The 18788-nt window shown below is 40.3% G+C and overlaps 1 protein-coding gene across 1 annotated transcript in view; it reads left to right on the top strand.

Annotated features, from left to right (window-relative positions):
• The first annotated feature begins 591 nt into the window (after positions 1-591).
• Positions 592-18788, top strand: part of LOC138982610 (adenylate cyclase type 5-like) — a 65295-nt gene continuing 47098 nt past the window's right edge. Inside the window, exons 1-8 of the mRNA XM_070355940.1 lie at positions 592-936; positions 6410-6437; positions 7361-7402; positions 8457-8822; positions 10488-10709; positions 15276-15554; positions 17886-18035; positions 18549-18670. Coding sequence (XP_070212041.1) covers positions 7400-7402; positions 8457-8822; positions 10488-10709; positions 15276-15554; positions 17886-18035; positions 18549-18670 — 1142 coding nt within the window. The 5' untranslated portion in view covers positions 592-936; positions 6410-6437; positions 7361-7399. The remainder of the gene's footprint in view (positions 937-6409; positions 6438-7360; positions 7403-8456; positions 8823-10487; positions 10710-15275; positions 15555-17885; positions 18036-18548; positions 18671-18788) is intronic.

The following is an 18788-nucleotide window of genomic DNA, read 5'->3' as shown; positions in this document are numbered from 1 at the left end:
AGTTAGGTGCGCTACTGCTCAGACAAGTAGATCTACGGCCGGATTAGATCTTCAAGTTGAAATTGATTTCAGCCGTACAGAACCAGCTCTTTGTGTGTCAGTCTTGCAGGCACCGTGACCAGTGGCTGGTCATTATACCGTCGGCCTTCACTGAGGTGCACCTGCACCGATCATCTCAGTTTTTGTGGCAGAATTGACTGAAACTCTGGAAGCCGAACGGCATCGTCGCCAGCGAGCAGACTGAGCGGCAGACACTCGCATGCATTGACAGACAGGACAGACAGAAACGTGGGCGGCGCACCTTGTCAGTGTTCTTGGCCCGTGAAAGTGAAAGCGCGCATCGCAATATTCAGAGTCATCGCTGAGACAGCGAGCAACGGACGTGAGCGAAATAGCATTTTCCACTGCGCTGTTTTTGATAGCTTGCCCATTTTCTCATCATCAGCATCAAGAGTTGACCGCGCTGTGATATCTGCGGTGTGTGTGTGTGTGTGTGTGTGTTGACAGTGTGTAGTGTCTTAATGTTTGTGTGGCCTATCATGTAACCTAGGTTACCGTTGCGCCCTCTAATTTTAGCCAATGAAGGTAAAACAATGCGCTCACCCCGAGTGGACGGAAGTTAGGGAAGAAGTCATCCGCTGACACGGATCTCTGTAAATAATAGTTTCGGGTCGACTTTTAACTGTCCCCTTGTTGGAAAAAGTAGCACGCGGGGCCTCGTAGGCCGGACGGCAGTCTTGCACGCTGTGGATTTGTCCGTCACAACACCTGGAGCTCCGCTGAAAACGTGAATGGCGGCGTCACCGATCGATTTCACTATTTAACTGATGTAGTGTCGGTGCAACAGCATCGCGGTTCTCTGCCGCTGCTAGTCACGTTCTGTGATTCCTCGGCGACGGACCTGTTACTCCTTTGAGACTGTGGCGTACGAAAAGGGTGAGGGGAATAGGCACGTTTCGAGGAGCCTGTGTTGTGTGTGGATTTTAAGGTGATCTTGTGACTTTAGAATCGTGTCAGGGTTTTTACTAAACCTACTCGTGCAACTTCGGTGAAAGTGCAACTAGTGTCGATCTCCACTCTTCGGGGATTTCTTTTTGAGAGATCTCTCTCCCTCTCTCTCTCTCTCTCTCTCTCTCTCTCTCTCTCTCTCTCTCTAAAAAAGCAGACCACTGCTTAATCTACTACCCTCGTTAAATAAAGAATTGTCATTGTCATTGTCATTGTCTCTCTCTCTCTCTCTCTCTCTCACACACACACACACACACACACACACACACACACACACACACACACATACAAACAAACAACACGCACACGCAGACACACACACATCAAATGACACACTGACACACAAACACCTTTGGCTTTGCTTCTGTACCCTTAGATCCTTGATCTGATGGTGGCAAGTGACAGTGCGTTTTATTTCAGGTTCAGTTTGATTCAATGGATGCATTGTTTTGCTGTTCATATATAAGGTGTTTGTGTAAATGATAAATTGCTGCTCCTAAATGTTGTTCCAGTAACTTTGAGAATGAGATGTATAATTAATGTATTCATATACTCTCATTTCTATGTTGCATGCCATTAATTCTGTTCATTTATTTTACGTTCTTTCAGTTTCACTTTGTTTTTCTGTTTGTTTTATAACTTAATCTATTTAAGTTCAGATTTCTTGACATTTTGAAATCAAAATTTATTTTGAATCATACATGTATTAATTAGTACATTATAATCCACACATAATGTGACACTGTAAATGTGTTTATGTCACTGTATGTATGTATGTGTTCTGTTACTGCGTATGTTTGTGTGCATACACGTATCAATCAATCAATCAATATGAGGCTTATATCGCGCGTATTCCGTGGGTACAGTTCTAAGCGCAGGGATTTATTTTTTTTAATTTTTTTTGTATGCAATTTATATTGCACACATATTCAAGGCGCAGGGATTTATTTATGCCGTGTGAGATGGAATTTTTTTTACACAATACATCACGCATTCACATCGACCAGCAGATCGCAGCCATTTCGGCGCATATCTTACTTTTCACGGCCTATTATTCCAAGTCACACGGGTATTTTGATGGACATTTTTATCTATCATCTATGCCTGTACAATTTTGCCAGGAAAGACCCTTTTGTCAATCGTGGGATCTTTAACGTGTTCACCCCAATGTAGTGTACACAAAGGGACCTCGGTTTTTTGTCTCATCCGAAAGACTAGCACTTGAACCCACCACCTAGGTTAGGAAAGGGGGGAGAAAATTGCTAACGCCCTGACCCTGGGTCGAACTCGCAACCTCTCGCTTCCGAGCACAAGTTCGTTACCACTCGGCCACCCACATGTGTGTGTACATGTGTGATAGATTACAAACCACTTGAGAAATTGTACTTACCATAAATGCTTTGTTAAGAGTATTCAGCTCTTTCTTTTTATCTTTTTTTTTTTTTTTAACCTTTCTTTGATTGAGTAAAATGCATGAGTTCCCAAATACCTAATCAGCTAATGTTACTTTTTTCTTCATCTAGCTCATGAAACTCATTAGTTATTTCTTACCTTTTTCATTGTATAATATCTTTCCCCTCTCTATAAGCTTAATAATGTTCATATCCTTTCGCTCTGTCACTTTCTTTTGTCACTCTTTCATGCCCTAGAAACACCAGCTGTTGCATACAACAAAGCATTACAGTCACACTCTTGCTGTTTGCACAGTGGCTTCCTGGAGCTGAGCTGCCAGGCACAGTATCAGGACAATATTGCAGTTGTTGTACAGTGGAACCCTCTTTTTGAGAGTCCTTACAAAATCTGAGAAATCTTACAAAATCTTTCAGCATATTACCGCCCTGAAGAAGGCAGTTTGTCGCTACCGAAATATTGATTAAAACAAGTACCCTACCTGGTTACTGGTGTGTCCGAGAGTGTTTGTTTAAAAATCTGAGAAAATCAGGAAAGAATGGAGTCATTTACGTAATGAAGGTCAATTTATGGAGGTTTTAAGCAGTAAATCTGAGAAGCAAGGTCTTAAGGCCAAAAAGAAAAATATGTCTGTTTCCGGTAACCCGACCGACCCTATTTTTGAGCGCCGACCCTGAAGTTTTTTTTCGCTTTTCGCACACACAACAAAACAAAAACACACACAAAAATATGAAGTCAAGTATACTTTATTTAGTTTCAATATATCTGGGTCAGAAACATGTGCTAAATAATTGTAAGTAAACTAAGGAAGACTTTAAAAACAAAAACAAAAAAAAAACAACGTAAAAAGACGTTAACAAAACGTAAGAAAAAGGTTAAAAAAAAAAATACGACCGACCGACCCTATTTTTTTCGGCGATGTTACCGGAAACAGACATATTTTTCTTTTTGGCCTAAAAGGTAGGTTTAAGCCTTAAATTTGGGGTCAACTGTATGATGGAGAATCATAAGACACGCCAATATAATTCTATTGTTGTTGCTTGGATTTTCTTTCTTTTTTGATGAAATGACCACAAAGGTTGCAGCAATTTTCGGAACTTTTAGGCAGTCTTGAATCGTAAACTATCCATGAAGAGTATATTGTCAGTTCTGCCAAAATGACAGCAATTAAGGCCAAAGTTTTTAGGCGATGTGAAGTGAGTTTTGGGGATTGGCTGACTGCCCACACCAAATGACTTCCCTGAGTCCAATTGGATTAGAACATATTAGGCCAAAAAGAAAACTATGTCTGTTTCCGGTAACATCGCCGAAAAAAAATAGGGTCGGTCGGTGGTTTTTATTTTTTATTTGTTTTAAATTAAATTTTTTTTAACCTTTTTCTTACGTTTTGTTAACGTCTTTTTACGTGTGTTTTTTTCTTTCCCGGCGTCATTGGCCGCCATGTTTTTTACGCGTGTGAAGTCTCATCGAGCAATTACCTCCCGTTTTTTTTGTTGACTCACATGCGAAGCAAAAGTGAGTCTATGTACTCACCCGAGTCGTCCGGACATCCGTCCGGACGTCCGTCCGGAAAACTTTAACGTTGGATATTTCTTGGACACTATTCAGTCTATCAGTACCAAATTTGGCAAGATGGTGTATGATGACAAGGCCCCAAAAAACATACATAGCATCTTGACCTTGCTTCAAGGTCAAGGTCGCAGGGGCCATAAATGTTGCCTAAAAAACAGCTATTTTTCCCATTTTTCCCATTTTCTCTGAAGTTTTTGAGATTCAATACCTCACCTATATATGATATATAGGGCAAAGTAAGCCCCATCTTTTGATACCAGTTTGGTTTACCTTGCTTCAAGGTCAAGGTCACAGGAGCTCTTCAAAGTTGGATTGTATACATATTTTGAAGTGACCTTGACCCTGAACTATGGAAGATAACTGTTTCAAACTTAAAAATTATGTGGGGCACATGTTATGCTTTCATCATGAGACACATTTGGTCACATATGATCAAGGTCAAGGTCACTTTGACCCTTATGAAATGTGACCAAAATAAGGTAGTGAACCACTAAAAGTGACCATATCTCATGGTAGAAAGAGCCAATAAGCACCATTGTACTTCCTATGTCTTGAATTAACAGCTTTGTGTTGCATGACCTTGGATGACCTTGACCTTGGGTCAAGGTCACATGTATTTTGGTAGGAAAAATGTGTAAAGCATGTGAGTCGTATGGGCTTTGCCCTTCTTGTTTTTGTTTTGTTTTGTTTTTTTGTGTGCGAAAAGCGAAAAAACCTTTAGGGTCGGCGCTTAAAAATAGGGCCGGCCGATCGGGTTACCGGAAACAGACATATTTTTCTTTTTGGCCTTACCCCAGCACTGAGGAGTTTCAGTGATATTGAGTATACAGTAAAACCTCCCCGGCTTTAAGACCTTACTTGTCTAGATTTTCTGATCATAACCTCAGTAAAGTTACCCCTATTTTATTTTTAGACTGATCCCCCTTTTTAAAGGTCCTTGTCTACATTTTTATACCGAAATCGCCATTTGACCATTAAAATGCAGAGTCTATTATTTACAATTATCAACAATACACCCCCTTTCGATCAGGAAAGACGAAGCCAGTGTAGCCGTTTGAAAATTCATTGTAGTATTCCAGCGTAGTACTCATAGTAGGATATCCTTATTTGGAAAATACCAAGCGCAAATGACTCAGTGTGCATTTCGTGCGTTTAAAAAAAAGCGTGGACAGCGCTCCAGTGTCAAACTGTTAATTGCTGCACTTGTTTGGGCGTGGCTTATAAGCATAGTGACATGAATTTGATTGGTCAGTATTTTTAGGCAAAGCACATGTTCTCAGCAAACAGAAAACAGAAATATTGGAAGCGTGAGTCACGCTACCCAAAAATAAAATCTTTTTTACATATATTTTTTTTTCTATAACTTTTTTCACCATGGTTCATTCATCATCTGACATAACTTTTTAGCGAAATCTAACCATAAGATTATTGGAAAAAAAAATGTAGACGACCACCTTTAAGACCGAATGTTCTCAGATGTTTGGAGGTCTTAAAAGGGGGGTTCCACTGTAGCAGGGCAATGTGAGTGACCCTAGGGGAGGGCTGTGTCCCTGGGAATGTATGGCTCCCCTGAGTGACCAACACTTAGTCTTCTACTTGAATATTTTACACAGCTACTTGACAAGGTCAGCTTCAAGGTGTTGAGGGTCCTGATATTGGCATTGCAGATTGTTATGGCTGTCGCAGGCACTCACAGTCTGTTTTTGGTTTTATTATTTTGTTTTCTATTGATTTTAAAGCCAGAAACTTTGTTAAGAAAGTGAAATTCATGCTTTTTGTGTGTGTGTGCCTGTGTAGCTTTATTTTCATTCTATTTATTGTTTAGTATCGTGTGTCCCCTTTGTCTGTGATAAAAATGATTTTGAGCTTTATTAATTATGACAAAAACAGGCCTGTTATAGAAATATGTAAGGATAAAAATTGTAAATGGAAATAACATCGTCACTGATAAAGATTCTGCTGATAATAGCCGGTTGCATAGGTACAAATTACAGGAAACCAACTGAGAAATTATGCGTCCTTGTGGCCCTAAGATTGATGAGAGCTAAATAATTAGTACTGGTGTTGATGGAAGTGTTCTAGCTGTTTATGTACATGGGCTGGTCTTGCAACAGGTGTCGACTAAAAGTGAGAAGGCTGGGGTAGCGCTGGCTAGGAAATGATTCTTTCTGCTTAGAATGAAACATAATAATTTTTATCTTTTGCAGTGGAACATAAAGTGATGAACACATGCACCCACATGCATGCACGGATTTGTAAATTTATTTGTGTTGGTTTGTGTTTTATGTGGTCTTTCTTTTGTATAATCAGAGTTGATTAGCAGACCTTTTGATCTGCTTTCTGGGGGGTATTATTATTGGCTGATGATCGATGCAGCTTGAAGAATAACATGTATGTAAATTTGTTTCTTCTATTCCAGGAATAAAGCAGTGGAAAGTTAACCTCAGGTGGGTTTTTTGACTCACATGCGAAGCAAAAGTGAGTCTATGTACTCACCCGAGTCCGTCCGTCCGTCCCCCCCGTCCGGACGTCCGTCCGTCCGGCCGTCCGGAAAACTTTAACGTTGGATATTTCTTGGACACTATTCAGTCTATCAGTACCAAATTTGGCAAGATGGTGTATGATGACAAGGCCCCAAAAAACATACATAGCATCTTGACCTTGCTTCAAGGTCAAGGTCGCAGGGGCCATAAATGTTGTCTAAAAAACAGCTATTTTTCCCATTTTCTCTGAAGTTTTTGAGATTGAATACCTCACCTATATATGATATATAGGGCAAAGTAAGCCCCATCTTTTGATACCAGTTTGGTTTACCTTGCTTCAAGGTCCAGGTCACAGGAGCTCTTCAAAGTTGGATTGTATACATATTTTGAAGTGACCTTGACCCTGAACTATGGAGGATAACTGTTTCAAACTTAAAAATTATGTGGGGCACATGTTATGCTTTCATCATGAGACACATTTGGTCACATATGATCAAGGTCAAGGTCACTTTGACCCTTATGAAATGTGACCAAAATAAGGTAGTGAACCACTAAAAGTGACCATATCTCATGGTAGAAAGAGCCAATAAGCACCATTGTACTTCCTATGTCTTGAATTAACAGCTTTGTGTTGCATGACCTTGGATGACCTTGACCTTGGGTCAAGGTCATGTATTTTGGTAGGAAAAATGTGTAAAGCAGTTCTTAGTGTATGATGTCATTGCTAGGTTTAGTTATTTGACCTTGACCCTCAAGGTCAAGGTCATGTCAAGGTCAAGCATGTGAGTCGTATGGGCTTTGCCCTTCTTGTTTCATTAGTCTTTGCTTTCTTTGTCAATTTTCTTCTGTTTTCTTCCATGTTATTTTATTTAATTCTTCTGTTGCAGGAAGCGAGATGATGAAAATAGAAGCTCTGGGTTTTGAAGATGGTGAGTCATTCTAGTAGAACTCGGGTTGTTGTTATGGACACATTTTGTTTCAATGCATGCAGTCATGAAAGTACGACCATGTACCTGCTATGGATTATGAAATGAAGAGGGAGTTCTTGAAATACATGTAATGCTACATGCTGAACATATATTTCTGCTGATTCTGGATGGTGATTGTAATGAATACATTGGAGTTAAGTTCTCTCACAACACTGCATGCTGAACAAACTGCTGAGTCTTGAGGGCGAACGGAGACAGTAATTTCTGTTAATTTATTTTAACCTCTTTGACAACTTTGCTTGCTGAGAACAAACTCAAACTGCTGATGCCAGACCAAGGTTGAGAGTGTAATTTGAGTAAGTTCTTTGGCCTCACTGCATGCTGAACCAACAACAAGTTCTGGATCACGAGGTCCACAGAACAGCATCAATTGTCAGCAGATCTACAATTAGTAATTCATGCTGAATTGTGTGAGCAAACCATGTCGAGTTCTGCCTGCATGCCTTTGTGGTGATTTATGTGCGAGTTCTTCAGTGATGCTGTTGATTATTGACAGACTTTCTGCTCCTGGATTTTGATATTTATAGTACATCATGTACCTGATCGAGTGCATCCATAAAAAAAGCATGCTGAACGAGCAGTGGTTCAGGGTCACAATGGGAGCAATAGTGCATGAATACTTGACTCACACTGCATGCTGAGAAGAGCAAGATATTGTGGCTTCTAATGACATGCATGCCAGTTTGAGGTACACGCTACATGTGCTCGACAAAAACAATCAACTCCCAAGTGTGGATGACTGCAGGCAGAGCTATAAGACTGTGAGGTCATAATCATAGTGACATTCTGAACTTCGTGACTGGATTCTGTGGTGCCTGCACTGAGCAAATTGTGTATTCTGTCAGACTACCTCAGGTGTACGCACTCTTGCATGAAGGGAATTCTTCAAGTTCAATCCGTTGGCTTTATTATTTCGGGGGGAAAAGGTGCATGTTGAGGGTGTGTCCGTTGTCATGAGTGTCCTAGCACCACCATGTCTGTTGTGGAACTGCAGCTGATCAACCCTCAGTCCAAGGACGGCACAGACACAGACAGCGACCAGCTGCCTCATGTGGATGTGAACAACCACAATCGTGGATCCCCAGCCATCTTGCAGCTGGGAGGCAGCACCCCCACCACTCCCACCACCAATGGCGGGCCCACACCGGCTAGCCACACGGGGTTCAAGAGCGGGAAGGTGTTACCGTCACCCCTGGCGGCAGATGCCCATTCCGCCACCCAGATGGGTGTGCGGAAGGGGGCGTGGGAGCGAGCACAAGAACAGTTTGAAGCGCAGGAGGAGAAAGCCAAGCAGCAGAGCACTATCGACTCCTTGGACATCAACTACACTGCAGGAGGGCAATGCTGCAACATGCAGAAGGTGAGTTCTATTGTTGGTCTTTATAGTGCACCAGTCAATGTTCATAAAAAGTTTAGAGGTCTGTGAGGACACAAAGAACCAAATTGGGATTTGAATCAGGAGATGTTCATACTGGAAGTAGAACTTCCCATCAGTTTTTGAAGCTTGATATGAGTGTGACTGTGATATAGCTGCACTTTGTGTGCAGAGGCACATGTCTGTTGACACACACGTGTGGACACACACCTGATGCACACACGCACGAACGCACATACATACAGCCTTCCTATAAAACTGCATGGCTCACGGATTCTACTTTATGTCACATATAAATAGAAACTGACAAAAAAGCTGTATTGATTTGTTTGTCATCTGAACATTACTTATGACTATGAGTAATGTAAATCCAGATTACTTCACTCTAGTATTTATCCGTGGTAGTAAATAGAGTTTGGGTGGAATTATTTTATGATCATTTTTCAGTTGAACAAAGTATTGTCATTATAAAGATAACCGGTACTAGCCCAGCATTTAAACTGGTGAATTCAAGTAGTTATATTGAGGAAAACAAGTCGTGTAAGGCGAAATGACTACATTAAGTCAATGTGTCAAACTCACAGAATGAAACTGAACGCACTGCATTTTTTCACCAAGACAGTATTAATTTTACTAAGCTCTGTCAATTTCCTGCAGCAAGGAAATCGCTGACACTTTTCATGTGGAAACGTACTGAAATTGACAAGCCAGTACAGCAGTCCCTCTCATGAACGGACACCCTTGGGCCATAGCAAAACTGTCTGTGCATTGCAGGTGTCCGGTCACGGGAGGGGTGACCACACCACCCCCTCCCCCATACTTTCACACAGAGACACACAAACAACAGGATTGAGTCTATGCTAATCACACACACACACACACACACACAACACCTTTGAAGATGAAATGCAATCCCATAGTCCAGGCTTTGTCAAAGATGGTTTGACCAAAATGTCAATCAATTTGATCAAAACATGAGGGTGTGACACTGTGCCGCTTCAACTTTCACAAAAAGACGGATGGACATCATCAAAGACAAATTTTATTGAAGGAATGGAGAGAAAAAAAAGTCTGGGAATATCATTTACAGGAACTCTCATGTAAGTTTCATGAAGATCGGTCCTGTCGTTTTCTCTGAATCGCTCTACACACACACAGACACACATACACCATGACCCTGACGTCTCAATTCCCCGTCTATGTTAATACATTTTGAGTCAAAACTTGACTAAATGTAAAATTAAGGAGCAAGTGATAAGAAATCCAGAATGGAAAGAACAGCTAGGTTGTCTGATAAAAGTGTATGATTCTGTTTTTTTATGAGTTGTTTTTGGTGTTTGTTTGTTGTTAATTGTTGTTTGTTTGTTTGTTTGTTGTAGTTAATTGTTTTTGAGGGGGACAGGGAGTGGGGGGGATTTTGTCACCTCTCCAACTCCCCTCCCAACCCCCCCACCCCACCCCTGATTTTTCTTTCTTTTTGCGAGCTCTGTTTTGTCCTCCACCTTTTTTGTGTGTGTTTAAGGGCCAGGGTTGGGGTACCTTCTTCGTTCTGTCAGTTTGAATTAATGAATATTATATGGCCATAATCTCACTCATGACATTATTAACTGCCAAGTTATTAATTCAGCAACTATCTACTGTGCTCCACAGGTTTCTGCAGTGTTCACCACCAAGCAGTTCTCCAACCCCAAACTGGAGAGTCTGTACCAGCGCTACTTTTTCAAGCTGAACCAGACCTCCATGACAGTGCTGATTGCTATTGTCATTGTCTGCTGTCTCATCCACCTTATCTTCTACTACCTGGGAGGCTGCACCTTTCCTGTGACGGGCACCATTTTGGGGATCGTCATGCTCCTTCTCATCTGTCTCGAGGTTAGTTTTGGTGTCTAGCTGTGCCGGAATCGCTTTATAACTGGTAATTTGTGGTACTTTACTTTTAACAACGTCATTACGGCAACCAGCCAGGATCATTAGGCACCCGCTGTGCTATTATATCTCGTAGATTCTCAGCAGCGTACCAGCTATACTGCTAGACTATACAGACTGATTTATACTTCTTGAAATCTAAAAAAAACTAAACTAAATCAGTAACTTTATATCAAATCTTAATGTAATAGTTTGATATTTGATTGAATTGATGAATTTGTAACGTTGTTGCTACAAGTTTTTTTTAACTACCCTGTTGGACAGAATGACAATTGTTTTTGTGTCAACCAAGATTGTTTCCTGCATTCCTGAGAAAACCAGGTTTTAAAAAGAAGGATCAGTCTTAAAATGGGCGTACAGTGGAACCCCCCTTTTAAGACCTCCAAAAATCGAAGAATATCAGGTCTTAAAATACGGTTGGCCTAGTGGTAAGGCGTCCGCTCCGTGATCGGGAGATCGTGGGTTCGAACCCCGGCCGGGTCATACCCAAGACTTTAAAATTGGCAATCTAGTGGCTGCTCCACCTGGCGTCTGGCATTATGGGGTTAGTGCTAGGACTGGTTGGTCCGGTGTCAGAATAATGTGACTGGGTGAGACATGAAGCCTGTGCTGCGACTTCTGTCTTGTGTGTGGCGCACGTTAAATGTCAAAGCAGCACCGCCCTGATATGGCCCTTCGTGGTCGGCTGGGCGTTAAGCAAACAAACAAACAAGGTCTTAAAATGGAGGGAGTCTAAAATAAAAGGTGTATATTAACACTTTCTACCCCACCTATGTTGACCAAGTTTTTTTTTAGCCGAGATCAGCTGTGCTGCAGCAGGTCACTCAGAATTGTAGTATTCTTACACTTGCACCGAAGAAAAGCACAAGGCCCCCTAAGGTCTCCTTTGCATGCTCCTGTGCCTCGACAAAAATGTCAACAAGTGAAAAACAATATACACGAAATGAGAAGGAGCTTTTAGTGTTGCAGCTGATTACCTCAGTTGATCGAAAAAAATCTTCACAGGTTTTGTGTTTATGAAGGGTGTTGATTTCTCTCTAAAATTAAATTCTTGTCTTTATGTATATTTAAAAAAAACAACAAAAAAAAACCAACAATAGTGCATAACGTTTCTGGGAGAAAAAAAAGTAGCTTAAAACACCTTTTAAACTAACCACAATCACAATAAAATAACAACTCGGTTCACTCAAGGTATTACGTTATTCATAGGGAAGATCACAAAGAATTTAAATTCCCATTCTGAAACACTGAAGTTCGTTATGGTTTCTTTTAATTCTGTTTATTATTTTCTTCAGATCGAACTCTCTCCATATTTATTTCATTAACCATGTCTTAGTAAAAATCAAGAAAAGAAAAAAAAACGTTAAAAAAATGTGCATCATGCATAATATCATAAAGCAATGCACCATTAAGCTTTTCATAGCTTTCAAGTGAACACAGCACACTCAAATAAAGCACTTCTGTTTTCCTCAAAAAGTGTCTTCCAATGAATAAACTTGCTGAAATGTTAAATTAAATTCTTGCAGAATGTGTTACTTTATACACACATACTTATACACACTGTATGTGTGTACGTTTTTGTTGTTGCTGAACAAAGTGTTGTTTTCTGCCCTCATGCTTTATTTTAGGGTCAGGTACGTCTGTGTAAGAGCAGCTAAATTAGAAGCCTGATTTTTTTACTGAACATTTTTCAGTGATTGTGCCACATTGGCACTTGGTGAATACATGTGCGTCATTCGAATACATGTGTGTGCGTCATTCAACTCCTGCACCCATTATTACACGTTACTTTGTTTAAGCTGATGTTGAACTGCTAATGTAGAATATAAAACCACTTGACTAAATAAAAAAACTGCTTGTTCATTTCAGTTCTAATCTCAGCTAAGTACCAGGAGATTATGTTCCACATTTTGCTCTCACTTACTCTTGTCTATATTTAGAGCGCTTACATCCCTTTGTTATTTGATCTCCTCACTGTGTACATTAGTGTTCTTTAAAGCACCAATTACAGAGTACTAATTATACCCTAACTCAAAAAGGCATTCTTTTTGTGAAGTAGATTTGTTTGTGTTGTCAGTTTGAGGTGAAATGCACCTCATAATCATGGCATGACCGCTGAGATCTACTTGTACCTCAAACTTGAGGAATTTTAATGTACATAATCTTCTGCCTAATAATAACCCCCAACCACACAGTACTTAAGAATAACTACGTATTTTTCAAACCTCCCATCTTCTTGAAAAATAAATTTGTTTGTGCTGCCGTTTGAGGTTGAAATTTACAGCATAATCATTGCATGGACCCTTTAATGATCTCCTTCATAATATATGAGACCTAGTAGCAGAGACACCCCCCGTGAGTTAGGGGGAAGAATTTACCTGATGCTTTCCAGCATGTCGTAAGAGGCGACTAACGGATTCTGTTTCTCTTTTTACCTAAGTGTTTCTTGTATAGAATATAGTCAATTTTTGTAAAGATTTTAGTCAAGCAGTATGTAAGAAATGTTAAGTCCTTTGTACTGGAAACTTGCATTCTCCCAGTAAGGTAATACATTGTACGTACTACGTTGCAAGCCCCTGGAGCAAATTTTTGATTTTGATTAGTGCTTTTGTGAGCAAGAAACAATTGTCAAGTGGCTCTATCCCATCTCCCCCCTTTCCCCGTCGCGATATAACCTTCGTGGTTGAAAACGACGTTAAACACCAAATAAAGAAAGAAAGAAAGAAAGTAGCAGAGACGCATATAGCGAGCGCTCTGTACTCACAAAGGTGAGAGAAGGCACACCTGTGGCTTCCGTTCTCTTAGCAGCACTTAGCAGGTAGACAGGCGCTGTTTTGGAGGATGCTCGGTACACTAGTTTTGTGGAGGACAGACCTATCAGAGAAAGCAATTTCTCTTTTTTCTGCTTTTAATCAACACGCAGGCTGTACAATGGCGTCAGGGAAAAATGACTCTGGTTGGGAAAAAAGGGGTGGATAGTTGTTGGCAGTTTAAAATGTCAGAGAGAGAAGCTGAAAATTAATAAGGGGGGGGGGGGGGGGGGGGGGGGGGCACATTTTTTTTATTACTGAAGTGTTCTTTTTCATGAAAGGTGTGTTGTGTTTTTGTGTGTTAAAACTTAAAGCTGACGACACCAGAACATTTGAGGTCAGACAAAAACACCCTTGCAGCCAGAGAAATAAAGTTTAGGATTATACTGTGCTGTATAATGTGCTCATAAAAGAAGTATCCCGTGTTTTCTTTATATGTCACTTTCCTAAGATTCTTTGTGTGTGTGTGTGTGTGTGTGTGTGTGTGTGTGTGTGTGTTTTTGTGGGTTTTTTTTTTAACATAGATAAGTTTTCCTTGTCAGAAGTGAATAAAACCAGGAGTAAACTGAGTTGTAGACAGAATGGTTTAAAAACAACAACTGCAGCATCACACTGGTCTCTAGAGACAAAATAATCGACATGCCGCTAATGATGATTGATGAAAGCTTCGGCGGTCAGGGCTGCAGTGACCGGCATGCATTCCCTGTAGTCTCTGAGAGGAAAACAGACTCTAATTGGAGAGAAAAAAATTGTATACATGTACGTACTTTCTTTTTTTCTGCTGCTGATTTCTTTGAGTCGGTGTTAAACAGTCTCTGTGAAATGTTTTTCATTTACAGAAAAAGGCACACGTGGCAGAAAAGGCTCTATGGAAAATAATTGTTAGGTAAAACTGATAAAACTTGTCAGCTTTCATGTCAAAGAAGCAGGGCTTCTTTTTTTGTGTGAAGAATATTGTAACTGCTTTTACCTGACTAATACTGTGTTTGCAACCTAAATGTTATTATTGGATGAAAAGGAACAGACTTATGTTAATGGTAACCTTTTAAATCATCTAAAATCAAACATTAAAAATATTCACACACACACACACAAAATCCAAAATTCTAAACTAATTAAAATCAGAGTTAATTTTTCCATGACACAAAATGGTAATAGGACATCACATACAGCTATAAATTAATGAAAACTGTGAATGAGTATGCATGGTAGTACATACAGATAACCTAAGTTACATTATAACATGAATCTGCGTATGCTGCATGCAGGTGGCTGTTGTCAATGCTGGCTCTTGCCCAGTATAATGCGCATTATCTTCTCTTTCTTCTTGGTTCATGGGCTAAAACTCCCACGCTCACTCATGGTTTTGCACGAGTGAGTTTTTTCTATTTCTGTTTCACTGTCTTGATGGTGCTGATCTTGATCAGGCTTACCTTGTTGTCTGTAGTAATATTGTTGAAACTTCACTTTCTTACTGTTCAAAATGTTCTTGGCTGCATAAAGTCTTTTGATCTTGTGATCCGTTCCCAGTTGGTATGCAACCAGTCTCCATCAAACGAGCAGTAGCTAAGGTGTGGGTGTGCTTAGTGGTAATATACTTGTATATGTATGATACATGTATATATATATAAAGTGTCAAATCTCGTTATTTTTTTCTCTCATTTTGTGCTGAATTTGATTCTTTCCTCGTTATTGTTCTCAGGTGGTGTGCAACCGGTCACCGATAAACGAACGACAGCTGGTGTGGGTGTGCTACGTGGTGCTGGCGCTGATGCTGGTGACTATACTGCTAGTGACCACCGACAGTCGACCGCATGATGCCTTCCTTGGCGTCTGGTGTACAATCTTCTTCGTCTACCTCAGCTACGCCTTCCTGCCCATACGCATGCGCCTTGCAGTGGTCAGCGGGGTCGTCCTGTCGTTGGCCCAGGTCACCTGCGCTGCCATCATGAACCACCAGCACTCCTACCTTCCTAAGCAGGTAGTGAAGAACGAGAACAAGACCGGGCGGAATGTACCATACAGTGATACCATGTCTTAGTCCTGGTAACGCAGTTATAAGGGAGGGAGTCTTTAAATGGAGGTAAATTTACAGAGGTTATGAACAGAATTTCAGAAAAAGTAAGGTCTTAAAAGGGACATAGTATACAGTTTGTTTGTTTGTTTGTTTGTTCGTTCATGGGCTGAAACTCCCACAGCTTTTACGTGTATGACCGTTTTTACCCCGCCATTTAGGCAGCCATACGCTGCTTTCAGAGGAAGCATGCTGGGTATTTTCGTGTTTCTATAACCCACCGAACTCTGACATGGATTACAGGATCTTTTTCGTGCGCACTTGGTCTTGTGCTTGCGTGTACACACGGGGGTGTTCGGACACCGAGGAGAGTCTGCACACAAAGTTGACTGAGAAATAAATCTCTCGCCGAACGTGCGGACGAACTCACGCTGACAGCGGCCAACTGGATACAAATCCAGCGCGCTACCGACTGAGCTACATCCCCGCCCTACAGTATACAGTGATACCTCTCTATCAAGACTTACTAATATCCTTGAAATGTAGGTCTAAAAGAGAGGTAGTCTAAGATGAAGGTAAATGTATTACTAAATTTAGTGCTTAATATTAACAGAGCTGTTGACAAAGACATTTGAATGCAATTCAACATGGTCGCTTAATCAGGGGGAGATAACGCTTTAAGGCAAGCCACACAACACAAACTTTATGTTCTGGCTTACTCCATGCAAGAAACTATAAATAGTAAATCTATATGAATGCCAGTATTACCAGGACTTCAGCATGGTTCCATTTTTACATTTAGTCAAGTTTTGACTAAATGTTTTAACATAGAGGGGGAATCGAGACGAGGGTCGTGGTGTATGTGTGTGTGTGTGTGTGTGTGTGTGTGTCTGTCTGTCTGTCTGTCTGTGCGTGTGTGTGTGTAGAGCGATTCAGACCAAACTACTGGACCGATCTTTATGAAATTTGACATGAGAGTTCCTGGGAATGATATCCCCGGACGTTTTTTTCTTTTTTTCGATAAATACCTTTGATGACGTCATATCCAGCTTTTTGTAAAAGTTGAGGCGGCACTGTCACACCCTCATTTTTCAATCAAATTGATTGAAATTTTGGCCAAGCAATCTTCGACGAAGGCCGGACTTTGGTATTGCATTTCAGCTTGGTGGCTTAACAATTAATTAATGACTTTGGTCATTAAAAATCTGAAAATTGTAAAAAAAAATAAAAATTTATAAAACGATCCAAATTTACGTTCATCTTATTCTTCATCATTTTCTGATTCCAAAAACATATAAATATGTTATATTTGGATTAAAAACAAGCTCTGAAAATTAAAAATATAAAAATTATGATCAAAATCAATTTTTCGAAATCAATTTAAAAACACTTTCATCTTATTCCTTGTCGGTTCCTGATTCCAAAAACATATAGATATGATATATTTGGATTAAAAACACGCTCAGAAAGTTAAAACGAAGAGAGGTACAGAAAAGCGTGCTATCCTTCTCAGCGCAACTACTACCCCGCTCTTCTTGTCAATTTCACTGCCTTTGCCATGAGCGGTGGACTGAAGATGCTACGAGTATACGGTCTTGCTGAAAAATTGCATTGCGTTCAGTTTCATTCTGTGAGTTCGACAGCTTGACTAAATGTTGTATTTTCGCCTTACGCGACTTGTTTTTACTCACCTGAGTAATTGGTGAGTATTAGGATTCATATATGTGTCCATCTGTATGGTCACAGCTGGCCGGCCGGCTGTCCATGGACAAAAAACTTAACGTTGAGGTTATCTCAGATGTTTTTCAAGCTAGACCCCTGAAACTTTGCACACTTATAGGGTTTGATGATCTCAAGAAGTGACCCCAGTTTGGTTGACCCTCGTCAAATTTTTGGGTCACAGCGGGGTCATGTTCGTTTCATAAAATCTTAACATTGAGGTTATTTCAGATGTTTACCTTTCACACTTCTACAGTTTGATAATCTCCCAACTTGACCCAAGTTTGATTGACCCTCGTCAAGTTTGGAGGTCACAGGGGTCATGTTCGATTCATAATAACTTAACATTGCCGTTATTTCAGGCATTTTTGAAGCTAGAGCTTTGAAACTTTGAACACTTCAAGGGTTTGATAATCTACCAACATAACCCTAGTTTGGTTTACAAGGGAAAACTACTGGACTGATGGAGTCGACGAAGCTGTATGTCTTGGTGAAAAAAATGCAGTGTCTTCAATTTCATTCTGTGAGTTTGACAGATTGACTAAATGTAGTAATTTTGCTTTACGCGACTTGTTTCAGATTGTGGCCAACATCTTCATCTTTGTGTGTGTGAATGTGGCTGGAGTGTTCACCCACTATCCCACGGAAGTGGCTCAGCGGCAGGCATTCTTAGAGACGCGGCGCTGCATAGAGGCTCGCCTGACGACACAGAGGGAAAACCAGCAACAGGTGAGGGGAAACTGAAGTGTGTGGTGGGATAGGTGGTGGTGAGTATTTCAGGTAAATAAGGGGGGGGGGGGGGGGGTATTTTGAAACAGCTAGGAGTCCCTGTGATCACAAGTATAAACAGTTTCAGAATTAGATTTGACACTCATGTGTATATATATATTGAAGCCATATCATAGCCATATCGGTTCGTTTTATGCAGAGAGAAAACGATTATCTGCTGCACTAAAATTCACAGCAGACACATACATTTTACACAAAGGAGCAAACAGGGATCGATAGCTTTTCAAAAGTTTGGTTGTTTCGATGAACTTCTCCTGTTTTCTCTCGTAGCTGTTTGACTGAATTTTATTCAAACTAAGACACTTAAGTGTTAGCATTTTTTTGCAATTTCTTTCTTTCTTTCTTTCTTTTGTCATATTTATTTATTACGTCAATTTCATTTATTTACATTCACTATTTATTTATCTATTTATTTATTTAATTGTGTATTTATGTTTTCATTTATTCCTTTAGGAGAGGCTTCTGCTGTCAGTGCTTCCTCGTCATGTTGCTATGGAAATGAAAGCAGACATTGCTGGCAATGCCAAAGATTCCATGTTCCATAAAATTTATATTCAGCGGCATGAAAATGTCAGGTGAGTTTTAAGCTTTTGAGTATTTTGAATTCTTGTACTTGAAGTGTATGTGTGTGCATGTGTTCTTGCTGGTGTACATATGTATATGAAAGTGTGTGTGTCACAGTATGCATGCACA

The sequence above is a fragment of the Littorina saxatilis genome, linkage group LG12 (genome assembly GCF_037325665.1).
Source record: "Littorina saxatilis isolate snail1 linkage group LG12, US_GU_Lsax_2.0, whole genome shotgun sequence".
In the NCBI taxonomy this organism is placed as follows: Eukaryota; Metazoa; Mollusca; class Gastropoda; order Littorinimorpha; family Littorinidae; genus Littorina; species Littorina saxatilis.
Note: the sequence above shows the minus strand (reverse complement) of the source record. Positions and strands in the feature narration are given on the sequence as shown.